The sequence below is a fragment of the Primulina huaijiensis genome, chromosome 3, assembly GCF_012295235.1.
Source record: "Primulina huaijiensis isolate GDHJ02 chromosome 3, ASM1229523v2, whole genome shotgun sequence".
NCBI lineage: Eukaryota > Viridiplantae > Streptophyta > Magnoliopsida > Lamiales > Gesneriaceae > Primulina > Primulina huaijiensis.
The window spans coordinates 22,209,510-22,231,069 of NC_133308.1; the positions used below are offsets into that span (position 1 = coordinate 22,209,510).

General features: G+C 34.3%; 2 protein-coding genes across 6 annotated transcripts; both read left to right on the plus strand.

Moving 5' to 3' along the window:
- Positions 1 to 3,007: 3,007 nt before the first annotated feature.
- LOC140973766 (spermine synthase-like) lies at positions 3,008 to 7,752 on the plus strand. 4 transcript variants are annotated; one of them, XM_073436823.1, is made up of 12 exons: positions 3,010 to 3,184; positions 3,857 to 3,890; positions 4,059 to 4,285; positions 4,790 to 4,834; positions 5,213 to 5,289; positions 5,386 to 5,508; positions 6,065 to 6,169; positions 6,256 to 6,334; positions 6,429 to 6,500; positions 6,658 to 6,853; positions 6,936 to 7,065; positions 7,388 to 7,752. In XM_073436823.1, the coding sequence occupies exons 3-12, from the start codon at positions 4,090 to 4,092 to the stop codon at positions 7,448 to 7,450; spliced, it is 1,086 nt and encodes a 361-aa protein (XP_073292924.1). In that variant the 5' UTR covers positions 3,010 to 3,184; positions 3,857 to 3,890; positions 4,059 to 4,089; the 3' UTR covers positions 7,451 to 7,752. The 4 variants fall into 4 exon arrangements, with proteins under 4 accessions (XP_073292923.1, XP_073292927.1, XP_073292924.1 ...); XM_073436822.1 differs by lacking the exon at positions 3,857 to 3,890 and having other exon boundaries at positions 3,008 to 3,184; positions 7,388 to 7,750; XM_073436826.1 differs by lacking the exon at positions 3,857 to 3,890 and having other exon boundaries at positions 3,008 to 3,184; positions 6,256 to 6,328; positions 7,388 to 7,747.
- A 6,941-nt stretch (positions 7,753 to 14,693) lies between these two features.
- LOC140973767 (plastidial pyruvate kinase 4, chloroplastic-like) lies at positions 14,694 to 21,441 on the plus strand. 2 transcript variants are annotated; one of them, XM_073436828.1, is made up of 6 exons: positions 14,694 to 14,817; positions 14,917 to 15,004; positions 17,930 to 17,996; positions 18,708 to 19,168; positions 19,437 to 21,083; positions 21,171 to 21,441. In XM_073436828.1, exons 3-6 carry the CDS (start codon positions 17,940 to 17,942, stop codon positions 21,304 to 21,306), a joined length of 2,301 nt encoding a protein of 766 aa, XP_073292929.1. In that variant the 5' UTR covers positions 14,694 to 14,817; positions 14,917 to 15,004; positions 17,930 to 17,939; the 3' UTR covers positions 21,307 to 21,441. The 2 variants fall into 2 exon arrangements, with proteins under 2 accessions (XP_073292929.1, XP_073292928.1); XM_073436827.1 differs by lacking the exon at positions 14,694 to 14,817 and having other exon boundaries at positions 14,824 to 15,004.
- Positions 21,442 to 21,560: the final 119 nt, after the last annotated feature.

Sequence of the window (21,560 nt, forward strand, 5' to 3'; positions counted from 1 at the left end):
AAAAAAAAAAAAAAAAACTTGAGAAATATATCGTGATAGAACAACGTTGATGCTGAGTCGGAGGTGGGACTAGATCATGCAGATCTCACATGAGGTTCAACTGATTCAACGGTAACGTTGTGCATAACACATGATCCATTTCCGATCAATTAATTGATGAGCCTTAAATGTCATTCTCTAATAATAAAAAGCCATGATATTTAACAAGCAAAACATAAAAGTAATTTCCGTAACTTTAGAAATTCACAAACCCGAATCAAAATTTGAAAATCTCACTAACCCACTTGTTAGTCCACAAATCCAAGTCAAATTTGCAAGTCACTTCCCACTTCACTTCTCAACTTCTTCTTTTATTTTTTTTCAACCGCCTTGCAAATCCCATTTTATTAAATACTAAATTTTAATTCTCAGTTTTTGAAATTAATTTTTATCCCACTTTATTTTAAAAGAGTAAGTCTCTTGTGAGACGGTCTTACGAATATTTATCTGTGAGATGAGTCAATCCTACTTATATTCACAATAAAAAGTAATATTCTTAGCATAAAAAGTAATATTTTTTCATGGATGACCCAAATAAGAGATTCATCTCGCAAAATACTACCCGTGAGACCGTCTCACACAAGTTTTTGTCATTTTAAAATACCAATCTATATATATCTCATTGATTTCATTTCCAATAATTACATTAATTTGTATCTTGATATTTATATATTATTATATCTTGCTAGTGTTTAGCTTACCTCGTGTAAAATTCATTTTCCCGAAACGCTCCTTTTGACAAAATTGACATGTAGAATGAGATTCTAACCATATATGTACTTCAAATACAACGACGGGGTGCTCTAGTGGATATGACTCGTTTGCTGCTCTAGGAATTGCGGATGATCATCGGTACGATTCGGGTAGATCGCTTTATCTTTATCTTCATCTCATCGTGTATTCAATTTACATCATCGTCTCAATACTGGTCGGATAATCGAATATTCATACTCTACCAAAATATCATATTACTATGTACAATTCTACTTTTTCAATTTTAAATTGTTTGTGTTAAGGTCTACATATTTATTTAATTGTTATATTTTGTTCTTGATATAAAATATATACAAATTATTAAATCTTTTACTATTTTAATTTAACTCGAGTTCTCTATAAAAAAAACAATTATGATGTTATGTTTCAATATTTTATTTACTTCAAAGAATACATCTTTTTTTATTTAAATGTAACTTCTCATGAGAAATGTCCATAAATTTTTTTTAAAAAAAAAAAAAAATCGGAAATCGAGAATACATGTCTTATTGTGGATGAAAAATATCATTCTTTTTAATTATCCAGTGAAAAGCTTATGTTTATCTCTAAATTAAATTAATAAATTAGAGAATATTTTCAAAGAGTTTGGTATTGTTATTGTATAAAATATGATGTTTGAATATTTATTAATTGTGTTATGCATACATAATGTGTGTGTTTCGGTGATTAGTATTCATGATACGTCGTTCCACCAAAATCAACGCACAGTTTTTTAAAAATAATAATAGAAGTCAAATTGATTGAGGTTGATATTTTGATTTGTGGGGGATTTCGGATATCCGAAATGATGTGAAATGTAAAGGTTTCAATATGATTATTTTGAAAAGTAATTTGAAATTCAAGAAAAAAAGATTGACAACAAAAAAAGATTTCAAAATTTTCATTTTAATTTCGAATAAAATAGATACAATGAATTTCAGATGTGAATTCGAAACTAAATACCTTCAAAATTCATCCAACCAAATGCAACTTGAATTAAATTTATGTTGACTGAATTTCAAATTTATCTTTTATTAATTTATGAATTTCAAATTCATCAATCTAAACATAAATTCAAAATCCTCAAAAAAGAAGTTGTCTTTGAAATCTTTCCCTCAAATCTAAAAGTCATTCATTCCAAATATAAAATAATAAAATGGTAGTTGAGAATTTGAGATGGATTTAAAATACTCCTAAGATGGGAAATATTAAAATTAATTTTTTCAAAAAATTTCTCAAATATAATTTCTTCTTCTAACTAAAATATTCCATCCGAATATAATCTTTTTTTATTCATTTTTATTCACAAAATCAATCTTTGTTATTGCGAACTGTGATTGTAAATGTAAGTTAAATCAAAGAGACATATATTAATTACACTATTATCATTACACGATTCAATTTTGTTGGACATCTTGAGTAATTGTAACATAAGATATAACACCAACTTGATTTAAGGATTTAGTTCCGTGTTATTAGTTATTGACTCGATGTAATTCATTAATTTATTTAATATTATTCAACTCATTTTAAATGTAGGTTAAATCAAATAGACATATATCAATTACACTATTATTATTACACGATTCAATTTATGAGACATGCTTACTATATGATCTTACATATAAAAATACTTATCATATATGTAAAAAATATTACTTTTCACTTCGGATATAAATCAGATCGATCCGTTTAACGAATATAAATTTATGAGATCGTCTCACAATACATCTGTTCAATTAAATATTATAGTCATTTACTTGGCCAAATCTCCTAAATTATTTTATTCTTCTGTTTTGGTTTTTTTGTTGACGAAGAAATCCACTACCACCATTCCACAAAATAAATATATGAATTAACGTAATAGTATATAAAGCACGTTAATCAAATAAATGTTTAAGAGTATGTCTTTTATGAGACGGTCTCATGAATCTTTATCTATGAGACATGTCAACCCTACCGATATTCACAATAAAAAGTAATACTTTTAACATAAAAAGTAATATTTTTTCATGGATGACCCAAATAAGAGATCTGTCTCACAAAATACGACCGTGAAACCGTCTCCCACAAATTTTTGCCAATGTTCTAAAGTTAATTACAATTTTTAAAAAATTGGTAATGGTGATAATAGTAATAATAAAAGAATTATTTTGAAATTCCCTTTCTATGTATTTCCCCCATTAACGCTATTTCTTTTTTCCTATATATATTTCCCCCATTAATGCAATATCTATCTCGACACAAGACCCTCTACTTCAATCCGGAGAAGAAAAATACTGAAAAGATTTCAGTCTCTCACCGCTGTAATTCTTCGCATCTCGATTTGTTATTGGAAGCGACTGTGTTTTCATATTTTCTACGCAAATTGTATCGGCACCCTGAATTACTGGTCTGGATGCACTTCTTTCTGGGTTTTGTGTCTTCTTTCCATGCATGTAATCTGTCCGCGAATGGGTTTTTCGTTTTTGATTTTATGTTTGGAAGTTTTGAGTTTGTCGATTTTTTAAATAAGACAATATTTCTAGAAGCTCTAAAGTTTATTTATTTTAAAAATTTCTCTCTTGTCCGGTTTTTTCATTAAACCCTGAAAGCTGCTTTCTTGTGAAAGATTTGAGTACGGGAAACATTGTGCCACCTGTCGATTTCTTCACGCTGTCAAAAAAAGTATGATCTTTTGGCTGAACAGAACGTTTTTTGACCTTGAAGAAATACAACAATGGTCGGTGGGATTGCGCTTTTTGTGTTGTTTAGCTTTGAGATTATTTTTTGGATAGAAATAAAATTTGAACCGTTCGTGGAAGTAGAATTTTCCATTTGATTACTTCTTTGTTATATTCAAAAATTCCATTTTTGTGAACTTTTAGCAGCTTGAGAGCCACGCAGCTTTTTTTGGCATACTTTTCTTACGTTTGAAAAGCTGTTAAGATTATTCTTCATGTATAAAGAAACTTGAAATTGTTACTCTTTCGTTGCCTTTCTTTAATTTTCTTTTACAATTTCCCATATTTTTATATTCTTAATGTATTTGTTTTCATTTTCATGACCTATTACATTAACCAAGACCAATTCCTAGAACGTGCCGTCAGGTTCTTCTGGTAAACTTAGCCTTTTTCCTTAGGATTGTTCTGTAATTATGCATATGCTTCTTTCTGTAGCAGTATCACATTATTGGTTTATACATGTGTTTTTTGGGTTTTGTGTAAGTTTGTGTTGTTGTTTATGGTTTATGGTAATATTTTATATGGGTATGATGTTTGTGACAGAGACTGGATCCACAGGAGAAAAGGGTAATTCATGGAGGGCGACGAATTAAAAGATTTGGACTGCCAGAGGACCATGGATGGGTGGGAGAGTAGCAACAATGGCTCGGGCAAGGCCATTCTTATCCCAGCATGTTGCTTAAAAGCTAGAGCATCCCAACCTGAGCTTGGTTCCAAGTCCCATTCGACTGTTGTTTCTGGATGGTTATCTGAAACACAGCCGTCCTCCGGTATTCCGATGATCCATTCTCTGTTTTTTTATTTTTCTTTTTGAAAGAGCGGCCTGGTGCAGTGATAGGAGGGCTGGCAGGTCCCTCCACCCCTTAAATTTTTCGCAAAACATTGTTTGATTTTATGAATAATACATAAGACAAAAAAGGGGCCTGGTGGAGTAAGAGGGCTGGCTGGCAAGTCCCTCCAACCCTTCAAATTTATGCAAAACTTTATTTGATTTATATGAATAATACATACACAAAAAAGGGGCCTGGTGGAGTAAGAGGTCTGGCAAGTCCCATTCCCTCCACCTCTTTAAATTTTTGGAGAACATTGTTTGACTTTATGAATAATACATACACATAAATACGGCGGCGTGAGCCTCTATGAATTTTTAGAAATTTAATTTTGCCTTTCCTATCATGATCACTACCCCCTGGCTCCCCACTTGAGGAAGTGGAATGTGTGCTTGGTTATGTATGTAGGTTATTAATGTGATTTTATTTCATGGACATTAACAGATAAATCTGGGAAGCAAGTGTATTTCAACAATCCAATGTGGCCAGGTATATTTCCTACATTCTTGCTCTGTTTTTAAATTGATAGAATGGATTTGCATCCCATTTTACAACAAGAAATGCAATCATACACTTAGATTTTTTGATGTTGCGAGTTTGGCTCTAAGAATTTTTGTCAAAGTGGCAAACTTAAGAGCCATTTCATGATTTTGGATGGATGCTCTTGATTTAGGTTCCCTAAACTTATATGTAGCGAAGGATTAAGGAATGGAATATAACTGTATCAAATAAAATTCAAGTCATGCCCAAATAAAATGTCTATTATTCATAAATTTGGGTACTTGTGAAATTCAACCATCTTTACTCATATTCCAATGTTTACAGCGCAAAATTAATTATTATTAAATGTGTCATTACTCATTGCAGGAGAAGCACATTCCCTGAAGGTGGAGAAGATTTTGTTTCAGGAGAAGTCAAAATACCAGGAGATTCTGGTTTTCGAGGTTTGGCATCTTCAATTGTAGAATATCGGATCATTTATATGTGGGGAAATTTCTCATCCCTATGAGTTCTAAGCTTATCCTATTATGTTTTTCCAGTCCTCAGCATATGGGAGAGTACTTGTGCTGGACGGCATTCTTCAGCTGACAGAGAAAGATGAATGTGCTTACCAGGAGATGATAGCCCATCTCCCCCTTTGCTCTATTGAATCCCCCAAAAATGTATTTCTTGATTCTGTTTGTCCATTTTGTACTATGCCCCGCTTCATTACATCTTTTTTACTTCAGACTTTTGAGAATCAGCTGAACTCCTGCCAATTTTTCTGTTGATAACAGATTATGTGGTCCTCGTACCTAAACTGATATAAATCTTCGCCTCAGTGTCAGACTATAGTTTCAGTTATTTTAAAATCTTTATTTGTTAGCTTCAAAATTCAAGTGGTTGAGTATAGTGTCTTGCTGTATTTAATTCTTTCCTGGCTGCTTATAAGCTAGTGATAATCTTAGATGTTCATTGCCTATACATTTCCATGCAGTGGCTTTTGTCTTTCGAGTTTTTATAGATTCTGAATGAGCTGGAATGCCATGCGATTTATATTAAAATCTGTATTTTTTTATTTACCAACAATAGTATTTTGACTACGAAGTTTTTTGTCCCGAAGTACTTTGTGTGCCCTGTAATGGAGAGGTGGAATGCTTTCTTCTGCATATGGTTCCATTCCACTTATTGTAACGCACTTTCAATTGATGCCTCTGGCTGCTCTTCATATGATTTCAGGTTCTGGTAGTTGGTGGTGGTGATGGTGGAGTTCTTAGGGAAATTTGCCGTCACAGCTCCGTGGAGTTGATCGATATTTGTGAGATAGATCAGATGGTCATAGATGTCAGTGATTATTTTGTGACAGTTATTAAACAATTCTCTTGAATCCGTGTTTTGTTAGCGTTGTCAAATTTCAGTCTGTATTACAGGTAAGCAAGAAATTCTTTCCGGAGTTGGCTATCGGTTTTGAGGACCCTCGTGTATGCCTTCATGTTGGTGATGGTACATGTATCATCTCCTGCGGAATATTTTGAAATAAGTTCACATGCTAAATTGTTTATGTTTCATTTATATATATATTTTTTGCTTGTAACACTGGCAGCTATTGAATTTTTAAAGCAAGCACCTGAAGGGAAATATGATGCAGTTATTGTCGATTCATCCGACCCTGTGGGTATGTGCGCTGATAATAAGTGAACCTATTAAAATGATGTATTTCTGTCGGTTGTTACTGTTGGTTCGATCTCGAGTGAATCTTGGGCCTATCGCCTTTGATTGTGATATATCATATTCGTCACACTTTTTTTGAAAAATTTGATTTATAATTACAGGTCCGGCTCAGGAGCTGGTGGAGAAACCATTTTTTAAGAACATTGGTCGAGCATTAAGGCCTGGCGGTGTACTCTGTAACATGGCGGAGAGTATGTGGCTCCATACGCATCTAATCAATGATATTATTTATATTTGTCGCGAAATATTCAAGGGTTCTGTTCACTATGCGTGGGCTAGTGTTCCTACATATCCAAGGTAAGATGCTCTCTACACCAAAATGATTAACTGGTATAATAACTTTTCATGTCCTACATATTTTTCGTTTATGGTTCGACAGTGGAGTTATAGGGTTTCTTTTATGCTCTACGGAAGGGCCACCTGTTGATTTTGTTCACCCTATTAACCCTATCGAGAAGCTGCGGGGTGCTCTCGAGTTTAGGAGAGAACTCAAGTTTTACAACACAGAGGTTATCTTCTATTCTGTTCTTATCGTGCATCACCAGTTTATTTTTATCAACCATTCGATTTCATTAGGAAATGCTACTCGGGAAGGGAAATGACAGGTTTCTGAACCACCTCAAAATAACACGGCTCTATAAAATTTGAGCTCTGTCTCGAATATTAACTAGTGGGCGATATTTGGCTTGATTTGATTCTTGTGCACCTTTAATGTAGCTCTTGTTCTTCCTTTATCATCCTCACATACATAGAAAAACATAGAGATTGATTGCATGTACGCAGAAACCATGAAATAGACTCGCTTACGATTTGCCTGTGTTGATTCGACAGATTCATGAAGCTGCCTTTGCCTTGCCCTCTTTCGTGAAGCGGGAGGTGGCAGCTCTTCATTGAAACAAGTCCACCTATAAATAGATTTCTATATGCATATTTTGGAGTGTGGATGGCGATTTTCGCACAAGTACATCTTGTTTCAGGTTGCTTCCTAGTAATTCTGAGTTTGCCAAAGATGTATAGAATGGGCATACACGTAACGTGGATTCTTCCTCGTGTAGTTTGTCGTAGTGATGGACTTTCTTGGTTTATTATTAAATATCACTTTACTCTATATTTGGCTCGAGTTTGATGTATACATATATGATGGTGTGTCTCGACTCTTGCAACCAATTGAAGTCAGTCAGTCGATTATTAACTAATTAAATAAATAAATTCAAAAAGGTTTAAGTACTTGATAATTAACAACGCAAAGTAGTATTTATTTCTACTTTTTTTTTTCTTTTTATTATTGTTAAATGAAAGAATGTTTTTCCTCCTCGCTTTCTCATTCTCAATCGTCAGAATATATCCTCAAGATTGGAGCATAATCTTAAGCTACAAAACAGGAAATTAACAATATACATTGATTGATTCTAGGCTAGATAATAGGAGGCTAATTAGACGGCTAACAATATACATTGACTTTTCTAAATATTTACTATATTTAACACTCCCCCGCAGTGGAAACGGGAGGTTTACGAACGCTGAGACTGTCCCGAAAATCTTCAAATAACACCTGTGGCAAACCCTTAGTGAAAATATCTGCTATTTGATAACGGGAGGGGACATGGAAAACTCGGACTTGTCCTCGTGCAACCTTCTCTCGGACAAAATGGATATCCATTTCTATATGCTTTGTACGTTGATGTTGAACTGCATTACCCGACAAATAAATAGCACCGACATTGTCACAATACACCAAAGTAGCTTTCTTAACTGGACAATGCAACTCTAAGAGAAGGTTTCGAAGCCAGCATGACTCAGAAACCACATTCGCTACCCCACGATACTCGGCCTCGGCACTAGAACGAAATAATGTGGGTTGACGCTTTGACGACCAAGAGACCAAGTTGTCCCCTAAAAATACACAATAACCAGATGTAGATCTCCTCGTATCAGGGCACCCACCCCAATCCGCATCAGTGTAGGATACCAGAGAGGAAAAAGATGATGAATACAAATGTAGGCCATGATTTAATGTACCCTGAACATATCTAATAATCTGTTTGAGAGCAGACATATGGTCCATCCTTGGATCATGCATATGTAGACAAATCTGTTGGACGGCATACGAGATATCCGGCCTCGTGAAGGTAAGGTATTGTAGAGCCCCTGCAAGACTCCGATACAGAGTAGGATCATCAAAGGGAGCACTAGATGTAGCATTAACCTTTGATTTGGTGTCAACCGGAGTAGCCGATGATTTACAAGAGATCATTCCGGCACGTTCAGTTATTTCTTCGGCATATGTGCGTTGAGAAAGGAACATACCACCCTTATGTCGAGTCACCGCAATACCCAAAAAGTAATTCAATGGACCAAGATCCTTCATAGCAAATTCAGAACTAAGAAGATCCATGATAAAGAGCCCGAGAGCATGAGACGAAGCAGTAAGAATAATGTCATCAACATATAATAAAATATAAGCCATTTCCGACCCCTTGCTGTAAATGAATAATGAGTTGTCACACCGACTATTAGTGAAACCGATAGACATAACAAAATCACCAAAGCGCTTATACCAAGCTCTGGGAGCTTGCTTAAGCCCATACAAAGACTTACGCAAGAGGCAAACATAATCTGGATGGGTATGATCCCTATATCCCACTGGTTGATGTATATATACTGTTTCTTGAAGCTCACCATGAAGGAAGGCATTCTTGACATCCAATTGATGGATTGGCCATGCCTTAGAAAGAGAAAGGCTGAGAACAGTGCGAATAGTTGCCGGTTTGACAACCGGACTAAAAGTTTCCCCACAATCAATGCCAACTTGTTGAGTTTTCCCATCACCTACAAGACGGGCTTTATGCCTCTCAAAATCACCGTTAGATTTAAATTTATGAGTACAAATCCACATAGACCGAATAACATTAACACCAGGAGGTCGGGGCACCAAATCCCACGTCTTATTTTTCATAAGAGCATGATATTCATCATCCATGGCCATTTTCCAATTTGGGTCACGAAGTGTCGCTATTGGGTTTCGAGGCAAAGGGGACTGCGAAACCGTGGTGTGTAATGCTTGGTATTTTGGGTTGGGTTTGTAAATACCATGCTGACTTCGAGTGACCATAGTGGGCTTAGGAAGAGGAGTATTGGAAGGAGGAGCAATGACTGGGCTTGGTGAAGGTCGGGCCGTGCGTGAGGCAGAAGGGGGGGTAGGGATTGTAGTAGGAGAGATGGGAGATGCGGAAAGAGGAGTGGTTGGGGAGGGGGGAGCTGCTGGGCCCGGTTGGGGAGGAGTGTTGGCTTGGGCTGGCGATGTAGCCAGAGGAGCAGCAGATTGTTGAAGGTGATCTAAGACATAAGAAGAGAGACCACTATCCAAAAAATCATATGTATGTGACGAAGGGGAATGCAGTGATGCATAGGGAAAGACATTCTCATCAAAAATGACATGGCGACTAATGATAATTTGACGGGATGCCAAATCATAGCATTTATAACCACGATGATTAGGTGGAAAACCCAAAAAGACACAAGGAGTAGATCGAGGCTGCAATTTATGGATTTTAGTGGAAGGAATAAGAGGATAACATAGACACCCAAAAACCCGAAGATGAGAATATGAGGGAACCCTTTGTTAAAATATGAAAAAGGAAAAAGAAAAGACACATTTAAAGTAAACAATTAGTGTAAAGCAAGCAATTAATAAGGAGATATAGGGAAATTCACATATAAAGTCACATATTTATATATAAAATGAATTTTTCTTAATTAATTAGAAAATTTTCAGCAAATGCGCTGAATTAATTAGAATGTTTTCAATATAGTATGTCGATAAATGTTTTTCCATATGAGTTAGTGATTGAGTCTTTATGAACATTTTTAAAAAATGTGTCTTTAGTTATAGTAACAGTGTCTTATAATTTAAAATATTAAATGAAACAAATTATCAAGATAAAAAAGTTAATTAGGAAATTCAAGAATATGTGATTACTCAATTAGTTTAATTGACACGCTCCTTAGTTTGCTGATTTAATAGATGTTAAATACACAATCACTGAGTTTAACTAGAATTCTTGTTGAATAAAATACAACCATAAATATTTAATCTTACTATTTAATTAAATTTGAGGTTGTTAAACCAACTAATATCCATTGATTTTGTGAAATTTTACTTAAAATTACAATTATATATACGCTTACCAATGGACGCTAGTAAGTTAATAAGCATGGCTCAAGAAATACATGATTTGGTTGGATTTATATTGTGTTGTTCTTTTCTTCCAACATGTAAATTTTTTTGGAATCTGGATATTCTGTCAAATCATTATATTTATTGTTTGTACCAAAATGCTTACTCTGTTAGCTCTTTCATTTTTTAACATGAGAAATATTCATAAAAATACATAAATTTATGCAATCATTAAGAAATAAAAACGACTACCAGATACGAAAACTGAATATAAACCACATGTTGCATTTGATATAAAAAATCAGATCTTAGATCGTTTAACTGAATACTAAATAACTATCTTACATATCATTATAGTTAATTATTTTTATAAAACTATGATTATAAAATAACATAATAAATATTTCAAATGTTACTTTTTTAATGAGTAATTTACAAATAGTGTAGCGAATTTATCGTTGATTCCATATCCCTTCGTATAAAAATATTCTATTTGTCTCCGCAAATACTTTTTTTTTTTACCATCTTTCCCCCAACTGCCCACCGCCGCGTCCTCCTTCCATGGCTTTCACGGCAACCCCGTCCTCCTTGTAATCTGGATCTTTTTGTCGTTCGAGTTCTTGGGATAATATTCATTTCTACAGTTGCCGTGGATAATAACGGTTTTGGCAGTTGCCTTCGTTGTATTTTGAAAATCATCTATCCTAGACCTTTATGGCATTTTCCCCTAGCCACCTCAGATAATGGAAAAAAAATTAGTTTAAAGATTGACAATGCCTGTGATAATATTTTAGGTTTGCGGGGCTATTTTTGTGTTTTAAAGAGTAAAAGTTTTTAATAACAAGTTTTACCTTAAAATCTATTTTTTTTAATGACGTGATAATCCGTAACGGCTACTATTTTTGGGTAAATACAAGTAAACCGTACTGATTAAACCATCGGTAAACTGTACTGAGCAAGCCCTGTGCGAAAAACTTGTCAGAAAAAGGTGTTGCCAAGAGAAATCAAACTCCTTACTCCACTAACTCGAACGTTCATTTGGAGGCTAAAAATATATTGTTCTATCCGTTTCTATTGATTCATGTTTTAATCTCGAATGATGCATATAGTGTTGGCACTTCTCATCAAGGTTCATGGTGTAAATTAATTGTTTGATATCTTACTATATATGTTTATTCAATTTCTTTTTTTAAATGTTTATTCAAGTGTTCGAGAATTGTTAATAAATTGCAAATCTCAACTGCTGTTTAGAGGAAGATACGCAATAATAGGGGTATTAATGGAAAATTCAAAGAATAGATGACGTCTTCACTGCAATTTTTAGTCTCTTTAACCTTATTAATATTATTATTATTATAATAATAGATTACACTTGAAATTTTTTGCTTGCTAAATAGACTGATTCCAATAATTAATTCAATCTATGATACATCAATAAAGTTCATAATTTATTTTTGCTTGAGTTCCTGAATATTAATATAATTGAGTTATTTTAGGTTTGATATACATATAAGTATATAATGTTGCAATATTCTGTCTAAATATAAAAATATTTATTAATATGATCCATAATGAGAACGATACTCTTATTATCACTTTGACACCTATTTTAACTCCATAACCTTAAAATTGTAAAAATAATATAGTTAGGCATAGTTTGGTACACATGATAGGATAAACATGTGATATATAATATAAGGATAAATAAGATGTATGATATTATATTTAATGTTGGGTATGATTTTAATAAGAGTGATTAAATTTATATATTAGATTGTAATGACAAAATTAATCTTATCATAATAAATTTTATAATTTCAAAGTTGTTGCTTGAGTTCATATTTCTTATCTGTTCATTCGCCGACAGTGTTTGCATGATTTATTTATTTTTACCTAATTTTATATATTACATAATATGATAATTGAGCCCTTGATTTTGTGAGTCAAGTCAAATATCAATTTTTAAGGTTAATCGAGTGATACTAATAATTTGATTGAGATTTATAAAAATCATTTATATAATTATTTCAAGTTCATTTATATAATTATCATATTATATAATATATAAAAATAAATAAAAATATTTATTTGATTTTAATTTCTACATATTAGCAGAGATTTATAAAAATCATTTATATAATTATCATCTAGTGATACTAATTTAGAACTTGATCATATATAGGATTTTTATATATTGAGGGCAATTAAGTCATTTGTGGTGTTTTTTTATCATTAAATTAAAATTATCAAACCTAATAGAAGGGACATTTTATCTTTCTAAAAAATTATTTATTAATATCATGGGCTTTTTAAAAATAGTACCAAACGTAAGATAAGGAGGATTATTTATCAATCCCTCCATTATTCTGTGTACCAAACTATGCCTTAAATTATGAGTATTCAAAATAATAAAACAAAAAACAAATATATATTTTTTTACAAGAACCAAAATTTCTAAATTTCTCATGATATATTTTGAAGTTATAAAGTTCTTTACATAAATCATGTCTTAAAAAAGTAGCTTCAAGTTCTACAAGTATTATCGATGAAAATTTGACATGGCATAAAACATGAAGATAAATGTAAGTTTTTTTTAAAAAAAAATTTATTTTTCGAGGGAAAAATATTTAAAAAATATAAGAAAATTTTAAAAATCTTATAATCATTTTAAGTGACTGTACACGTAAAATTTATTTGTTTTTACATAAAAACGATTGAATTCATTCTTATTTCTCTTTTTCTATCTATGTGATGTATATAAGAGTAATTATTATACATAAAATCAATATAAACTAATTTTGATTCTTTTGACGTGTTTTCTTATGGTACCAAACAAATATTTGTGTTTGTCATGCATATGATTTTACGATTTGCTACATTGACACCCACGTCAGTGCGATCTTCATTATATTCACAATTAATTTAGTGTAGAGTTTTGCACGGTAGATCACAATTATAAGAAATAAAAACCGTATCTTGGATAACAAATATAACTTTTGGCTTGAAAATAAAGAAACGTTCGAGTTAAAAGATAAATCTTTCACTATCATTTAGTTTTGTTGGGTTATGCGTGCATCAGTGAGGATAGTACTGGGATTAGTGAACTTTTATGAAGTTCTCGTGAGTTAAGTTGCTGACATTGTGTCGCTTATTTTAAATTACATTAAAGATGTAGTTTTTTTTCAAAAAAATAGACCGTAAATTTCATTCCAAAAATAAAATTTCATTTTTCTTCAATTATTGTAAAATTCATTAATACCTGAAAAAAAATACATGTATTTATTAATACTATTGTTGCGAATTTCATTAAATTACTTTAAAAATATATTTTTTTTTAAAAAAAATGGACTGTGAATTTCATTCAAAAAATTAAATTTTATTTTTCTTCAATTATTATAACATTAATACCTGAAAAACAAACAAAAAAATTACATGTATTTATTAATACTATTGTTCCAAATTTCATTAAAGATAAGCAAATTTTTTTTTTAAAAAAAATTGATTATAAATTTCATTCAAAAAAATGAAAGATAAAAATGGACATGTATTAATGATTATTATTAAATGAAAATAAGGACATACATGTAAATTCACAATTCAAACAAAAAATTACATGTATTTATTAATACTATTGTTCCAAATTTCATTATACATGTAAATTCACAATTCAAACTCATATATTTATAGATGAAAAACAAACAAACATGTAATAATAAATTCCATTAATAATTAATAGATGAAAAACAAACAAACATGTATTAATGATTATTATTAAATGAAAATAAGGTCATACAATAGCAACATGATACAAATAGTATGATAGTTAAATAAGTAAATTTGAATTTTTCATTATCTTATAATTTTTTCGTGAATAAAGTATCGTATGAAACGATTTTACGAATCTATTATAAAATCGGACAATGAAAAATAATATATTTGAGTTTTATAGAAGGACCAAAACCTTATTTGAATTGGAAGGGTTAGTGATATTCCTTCTTTCGCCAAAAACGCAATTTTGCGGTTTCGTATATGTCGCATCACGAGAAGATTCTGCGACAGCTCTTGCTTCCAGCAACTGAATCTGGCACGCGCACACCACACTCCCCTCTTTCAATTTTCCTTGAACTAATTCTATTACTATTTTGCTAAATTCGATTATTTTTCTTGCATTATTTTTATACAGAATGATCGTATACATTAATCGAGAGAATTGAAGTTGGAGTTGGATTTCCGAGGTCTTCGTGATTGTTCTGGAGCACCCATTTCTATCGGTACGCCTTTCGTGTGTGGCGTCATGGATTTTCGATTTCGTTTCCTTTTATTTCATTTAGTTGCGTTCGTTATGTGGTTAGGTTCTTTTTTCTTGTTGTTTTTTTGAGTTTGTGTCTTCGTACGAAAAATAATTGACCTTTCATGTTCTTTGATTATATATTTGAATGCTGTAAAGAATGTCGCGTGTGCCTGGTGAACGGAAACGAAATAATCTTTATGGAGTTATTTTTGTGCCTGCCTGTAATAGGTCCCAACCAAAGACAAAATGATGATGCTGCTTAGGGTGAGAATTAAACCCAACTTTGTTTATTGAAAGAGCTTGCTCCTTTCTTGCTCGTTTTAGAAGAGCTTAAATAGAAAAGAGAAATAACTACCAAATCCTAAAAATAAGGCCACTAACCGCTATCAACAAAAATAACAAGACTTATTCAAAGTTGATAAAACAAATACTATGTTGACTTATTCCTAAGACAGCTCGTGATCTACCTTCTTTAATTCAAGTACTCTGGGTTCATCTTGGGCTCTCTTTTGGACATTCTTGGCTCATCAATACCCGCCCTTGTCCTCAAGGTTCATATTGATGAATCTCTTCTTATTTCTTGAGTGTTCTCCCAAGTTGCATCCTCCATTGGTAGAGTTTTCCACTTGATTAAACTCTCGATAAATTTGGACCCTTTTTGACTCAGCGGTTGTCTAAGACAGCTTCTGGTTCAATAACGAGTTCACCATCTTCGGCAATATGTTGAATTTCGGTGCTTGGTTCATGTTGTCTCCCACTTTCTTTTTGAACAATGACACATGAAATATTGGGTGAATGCGAGAGACTGCTGGCAGTTGTACTTCATAGGCAACTTTCCCAATTTTTTCCTTGATCTTATAGGGTCTGTAGAAGCGGCTGACAAGTTTTTGAGAAGCTCGTTTGAACACTAAATGTTGTCGGCAGGGTTGCAATTTTAAGACATCTCGTTGTGCTTAAACTCGTTGTAAGACATCTCGTTGTGCTTAAACAATGTGCAACGAAAACCATTGATTCCCCATACACTCGTTGTAAGACATCTCGAGTGCTTAAACTAAGATCGACGTCTTGTACCGGACACTCGCCAACAGTGTATGGGGAATTAATGGTTGTGGTCTTCCATAAAGAGCTTGAAAAGGAGTCATTCTCGCTGAAGCATGATATGATGTATTGTACCAAATTTCAGTCCATGGGAGGAAAGAATGCCATTTTCGAGGATGTTGAGCCACAAAGCAATGAAGGGACTGTTCAATACATTGGTTAACAGCTTCCGATTGGCCGTCCGTTTGCGGATGGTAGGAAGAGCTCATCTTCAATTGCGTAGCTGCAGCTTAAAAAATTATTGCTAAAAATTACTGATGAATACCAGATCCTCGTCGTGTTGATCAGCCGACGCATCCCATGAACCTTAACAATTCCTGCGACAAACGTTTCCGCTACTATCTTCACTGTATAAGGATGAGAAAGGGCCATGAAATGGGCTGATTTGCTTAGTCTATCCACAACAACGAAGATGGTATTTTTTCTGTTTGAAGGTGGAAGTCACTCAATGAAATCCATCTTGATATCATCCCATACTTGACAAGGTATTGGCAATGGTTGTAGGAGCCCAGCTGGTGATAAAGTTCTCGCCTTAGTTGACAAACATCGCATGAAACATCACTCTTTCCATATCCGATGTATGGATGGCCAATAAAATTGTTGTGCTAATATTTTGTATGTTCGAAGTACTCCGAAATGCCGATAGGTGAATCATGGTATTCCTGTAAAAGCTGCTGAATGATGCTAGAATTTGGGGGTGCCACGACACGATTTTTGTAGCAAACTAAACAATTACACCATGTGTAAGGAGTACTTGGGTGTTCTGTTGCGTTAACGCCAATTTTCTTCATGTAAGGATGACAACTAGCTTCTGATTTAATAGAATACCAGATTTCAGGGTGTGAGACAAACAAATTGTTGAGACAAGGACTGCCCACCACTCGAGAAAGTGCTCTGCAGCATTATTTTCACGACCTGGTTTGTATTTGATTTCATAGTCATAGCCGAGTGGTTTTGCCGCCCATTTTTGTTGCTCTAGTGTTGTGATGCGTTGTCCCAACCTTTGTGAACCATTCTTAGGATCATCTCCGGAGAATTGTGGAAACTCCAATTTAACCAACTGTGATGAAAATAATGGCCGTCCTCCATCGAATTCATCGCATCATTCTTCTTTGTTGGTGTAAGAATGACTACTTCGATTGTTGAAGTTGCTGTTGGATGCGTCCCGGTTGGAGAGCAGTGTCTCTGTTATTTTCTGGATAGAATCCTCCATCTGGTGAAGCTTGCCCGTAATGCCGATCACCATTTTACTGAAGCTGTCTTGGTGCCGTCCAAGCCCAGCCTTAACTTCTCGATCCTCACTTTATAAGTGTCCATATGAACCTGTCTCTGGTACCAATAATAAGTCCAATCAAAGACAAAATGATGATGCTAAAATATAATTCTACTTAGGGCGAGAATTAAACCTCAAAGGATGATTTTTTTTATTGAAAGAACATGCTCCTTTCTTGCTCGTTTCAGAAGAACTTAAATAGAAAAGAGAAAATAACAATCCAATCCTAAAAATAAAGTCACTAACGGCTATCAACAAAAACAAGAAGACTTATTTAAACTAGATAAAAACAAATTCTATGTTGATTTATTCTTAAGACAACTTGTGATCTTCCTTCTTTAATTCAAGTATTTTGGGTTCCTCTTGGGCTCTCTTTTGGATCTTCTTGGCTCATCGGCCTTATTGTATTTGTTCACGTTTTAGGCAGTTGAAATGAAGTCAAATGTAGTTCTTGTCTGGAAACTTTTATAAAGCAGCACTTTTTTTTTTACAATTTAAAGCAGTAAATTAAATCACTTTTGTTTTTGGTTTCAGGAACTCAAAGATGGCTGGAGTGATTGCAACTTTCTCGATAACTGAACTGGCATCATTTATAAATCGGGTTGGTATCCCTATCAACTGATGCAGGAAATTGCTTGTTTTTTCATTGATTTGGATGTGTAATTAATTAGGTGTACGTTTTTATTCTTTCTTTTGCATCTTGTCTTGTAAAGGGGAATCAAGCATTAAGAGGGATTAAAGATAGCCCGTCGACGAAAATGTGCATTAGCTAAAGGTTTCTTTTTATTTTTTAAAGTTGTAGTCTTGTAGATGAGTTAGTTTTATGTACTAATACTGGTTGAAAATGATTAATGATGCAACACTTCGGTGATGGTTAATGAGCTCTGGTAAGAGCTTCTTAGCCAGTATCTAATTTTAATTTCGCCTTCCATTATTGCTTTGTGCCTGCTGCTTCACTCGTTTCCATAGGTGTTGACTTGTTCTTTAAGTACGATTACTATTGATATGTGCTATTTTGATACATTGAATGAGTGAAAAGACCATAATTTGCTGAATGTGAAGAACCTGACTTATTCACGATGGTTGGATGATGGTTAATTGTCGATCTTTTCTTATTTGCATCAGATTCAAGCACTCATCTCCCTATGAGCTCCTCGAATTTTTAATCTTTACTTAAGTCAGTGCGATATAATTGTTTTCTTCAGTTTATAATTTTTTTGATTTGGACCTTTTTTGCCCATGCATCCATTTGATATTGGAGTTAAATGGATCTTCTAAGCCTGAGAGAAAAATGTTTTCTTCATCCACGCAGACTGGTATATCTGATTTCACATATCCGAACTCATATGGAAAGTTAAAAGTCCCTCCGTGCAAGTCCAGTACTAAACTAAGAGCTAGTAGATATAACATATCGTTGTTTCAAAGGTCAGGAGGAAAACTCGCGCTAAGAACTGTTTTCCATGGCATGCCACATGACAATGCTGAGAGCTACCCCTCTCATCAATCGGTTGATGATCCACTGTTTATCTGTCCTGAAGATGATGGCAATTCTCAGCAGCATGGAAATGAAGATTCAGTGTTTATATGTTCCAAGAATGATGGCAATTCCAAGAGGCCACGAAAGGATTCACAGGTGAACCCGATGCTCGAATTGCAACCAACTGTTATGAAACAGGTGAACCAAGATAGTCTTCCTGACAAGCTGAAAGCTGTTCAGTTGCATATTCTAGCTATGGAGCAGTGGAATGCATCCAGGCTCAAAATGTGCCACCGGTATGTTATGTTTCTGCAACAGAAATATAATGGGTTACTTTCTTCTACACATATTGGTTTTGTCCTTGTATGAAACATGGCATCGTGAGCCAGATATGTCCGTAACACAATCTGCATAAAGATACTCATTTTCCCAGTTTTTGGTTGCTTTTGAATTTTCTGGTTTGGGGATTTGAAACTCGTATATTACAATTTTATGAAATAAATGCACTACTTTCCAGTTTCACAAATTTCACAGGGTACTAACATGGTTTTCTCTCATTGGCAGAAACTATGCAGCGAGTGCTACCAACATGATACACTTTTTGGCTCTTAAAAGCTTAGATGTAGAACAGACTAAAGAAGACCTTTCTTCTGTTGGACTTTCAGATTTAGAGGACATAAATCCATTTGTTCTTCCAAGCCTTTCTGCTTGCATTCAAATGCTTGTCTGGTCAAGGTCGGACTCCTTGCTAAGCATGGAAGGTTCTGTTGAGGAGCTTCCCATTCACATGAGCATGGAATATCAAACCGAGAACCTCTCAAGGACTACGATGATGAAAATGGCATCGTCTAATAAGGATCTATTGCTTGGAACTCTTCAGGGCCCTAGAATGACTCATATCATGGTAACAGTAGGCCAGGAGGTAGTGGAAAACGACACATTTGTAGCTGATCTTATCAATTTGGGAACCAGCACTTTTCGTATCAACTGTGCGCATGGAAACCCTGAAATTTGGGGTAAGATCATCAGCATGGTGAAGAGAAGCTCTCAGCTTCTGGAGAAACCTTGTCGGGTCCTCATGGACTTAGCTGGACCAAAGCTAAGAACTGGGAAACTGAAAGCTGGTCCAGGTGTGGCTAAAATCTCTCCCAAAAGGAATGCTGTTGGTGATGTCTTGCGCCCAGCCCAAGTTTGGCTTTCACCACAAGGAGCAGGTCCACCACCACCTCATGTATCACCTGATGTTATTATCCACGTGGATGGCCAAAAATTTCTCAGGAAGTTGGAGATTGATGACTCTGTAAGTTTTTCTGATGCCCGAGGAAAGCATAGGAGGCTCAGGATTTTAAGCAAGTGTCCTATGTTTTCTGGTGTTGGGTTCATGGCTGAGTGCCGCAAGACTGCATATGTTGAATCTGGAACAGCATTGTATGCTAAGAAGAAGCGGCCAAAATGCTCCGTTGGTTTTGTGGTGGATGTTCCTCCTTCTGAGCAATTTGTTAGATTGAGAGTTGGTGACTTGCTGACAATATCTCGAGATTCTTCAGATGAAGGCGGTGGGTTGAATTGTACAGACACTGGCTCCCATAGGATAACTTGCCCATCTGGCTATCTATTCGATTCGGTCAAACCAGGAGACCGCATTTCATTTGATGATGGGAAGATATGGGGTGTTATCAAAGGAATTAGCATTTCAGAAGTGATTGTTTCAATCACTCATGCTGGTCTTAAAGGTACAAAACTTGGCTCAGAAAAATCCATCAACATCCCAGACAGTGATATTTGTTATGAGGGCCTGACTTCTAAGGATCTTATGGATCTAGATTTTGTCGCTGCCCATGCTGACATGGTCGGGATTTCGTTTGTGCGGGATGTTAACGATATTATCTTGTTGCGCCAAGAACTTTCAAAGAGACAAATTTCAAACTTGGGGATTGTCTTGAAGATTGAGACAAAATCTGGATTCAAAAAACTACCGCTTTTAATATTGGAAGCAATGAAATCTCCAAACCCATTGGGCGTGATGATTGCCAGAGGCGATCTCGCGGTGGAATGTGGGTGGGAAAATCTTGCTGACATACAGGAAGAAATTATATCTATTTGCAGTGCTGCCCATGTACCAGTAATTTTGGCAACGCAGGTTTTGGAGTCGCTTGTTAAGTCGGGGGTTCCGGCTAGAGCGGAAATTATAGATGCAGACAAGGGAAGGAGGTACGTAATATACGACTTTTGGTTTCATTAAATGATTTTTTATCCGCATATTAATTGTCAAAATTGCATGATATTTGTTCACTGCAGGACTAGTTGCGTAATGTTGAACAAAGGGAAGCATATTCTGAAGGCCGTCTCTACTCTGGATACTATTTTAAACAGCCAATGCTCCAAGACACAGCCAGAATTGAAGCCTCTCATGCTCTCCTCTAATGTAAACTAGTCAAAGTAAGGTTTCTCTTGTTTTTACTTCTCTTCAGCACCAGTCTTCTGTACATAACGTGTGATGAAGTGTATGACATCTGGTTTTGTTTAAATTTTGTTTTTAAAATGATATTAGTACTTTTTGAATTTGAAATATTTATCGTTAATTTTTGTTATTTTTAATGATTTTTGGTATTTTTTTTATTAGAAGTAATTAATTATCTAAAATTTTTAAAATATGGATAAAGATATGAGCGAATTTTAAAATATAGA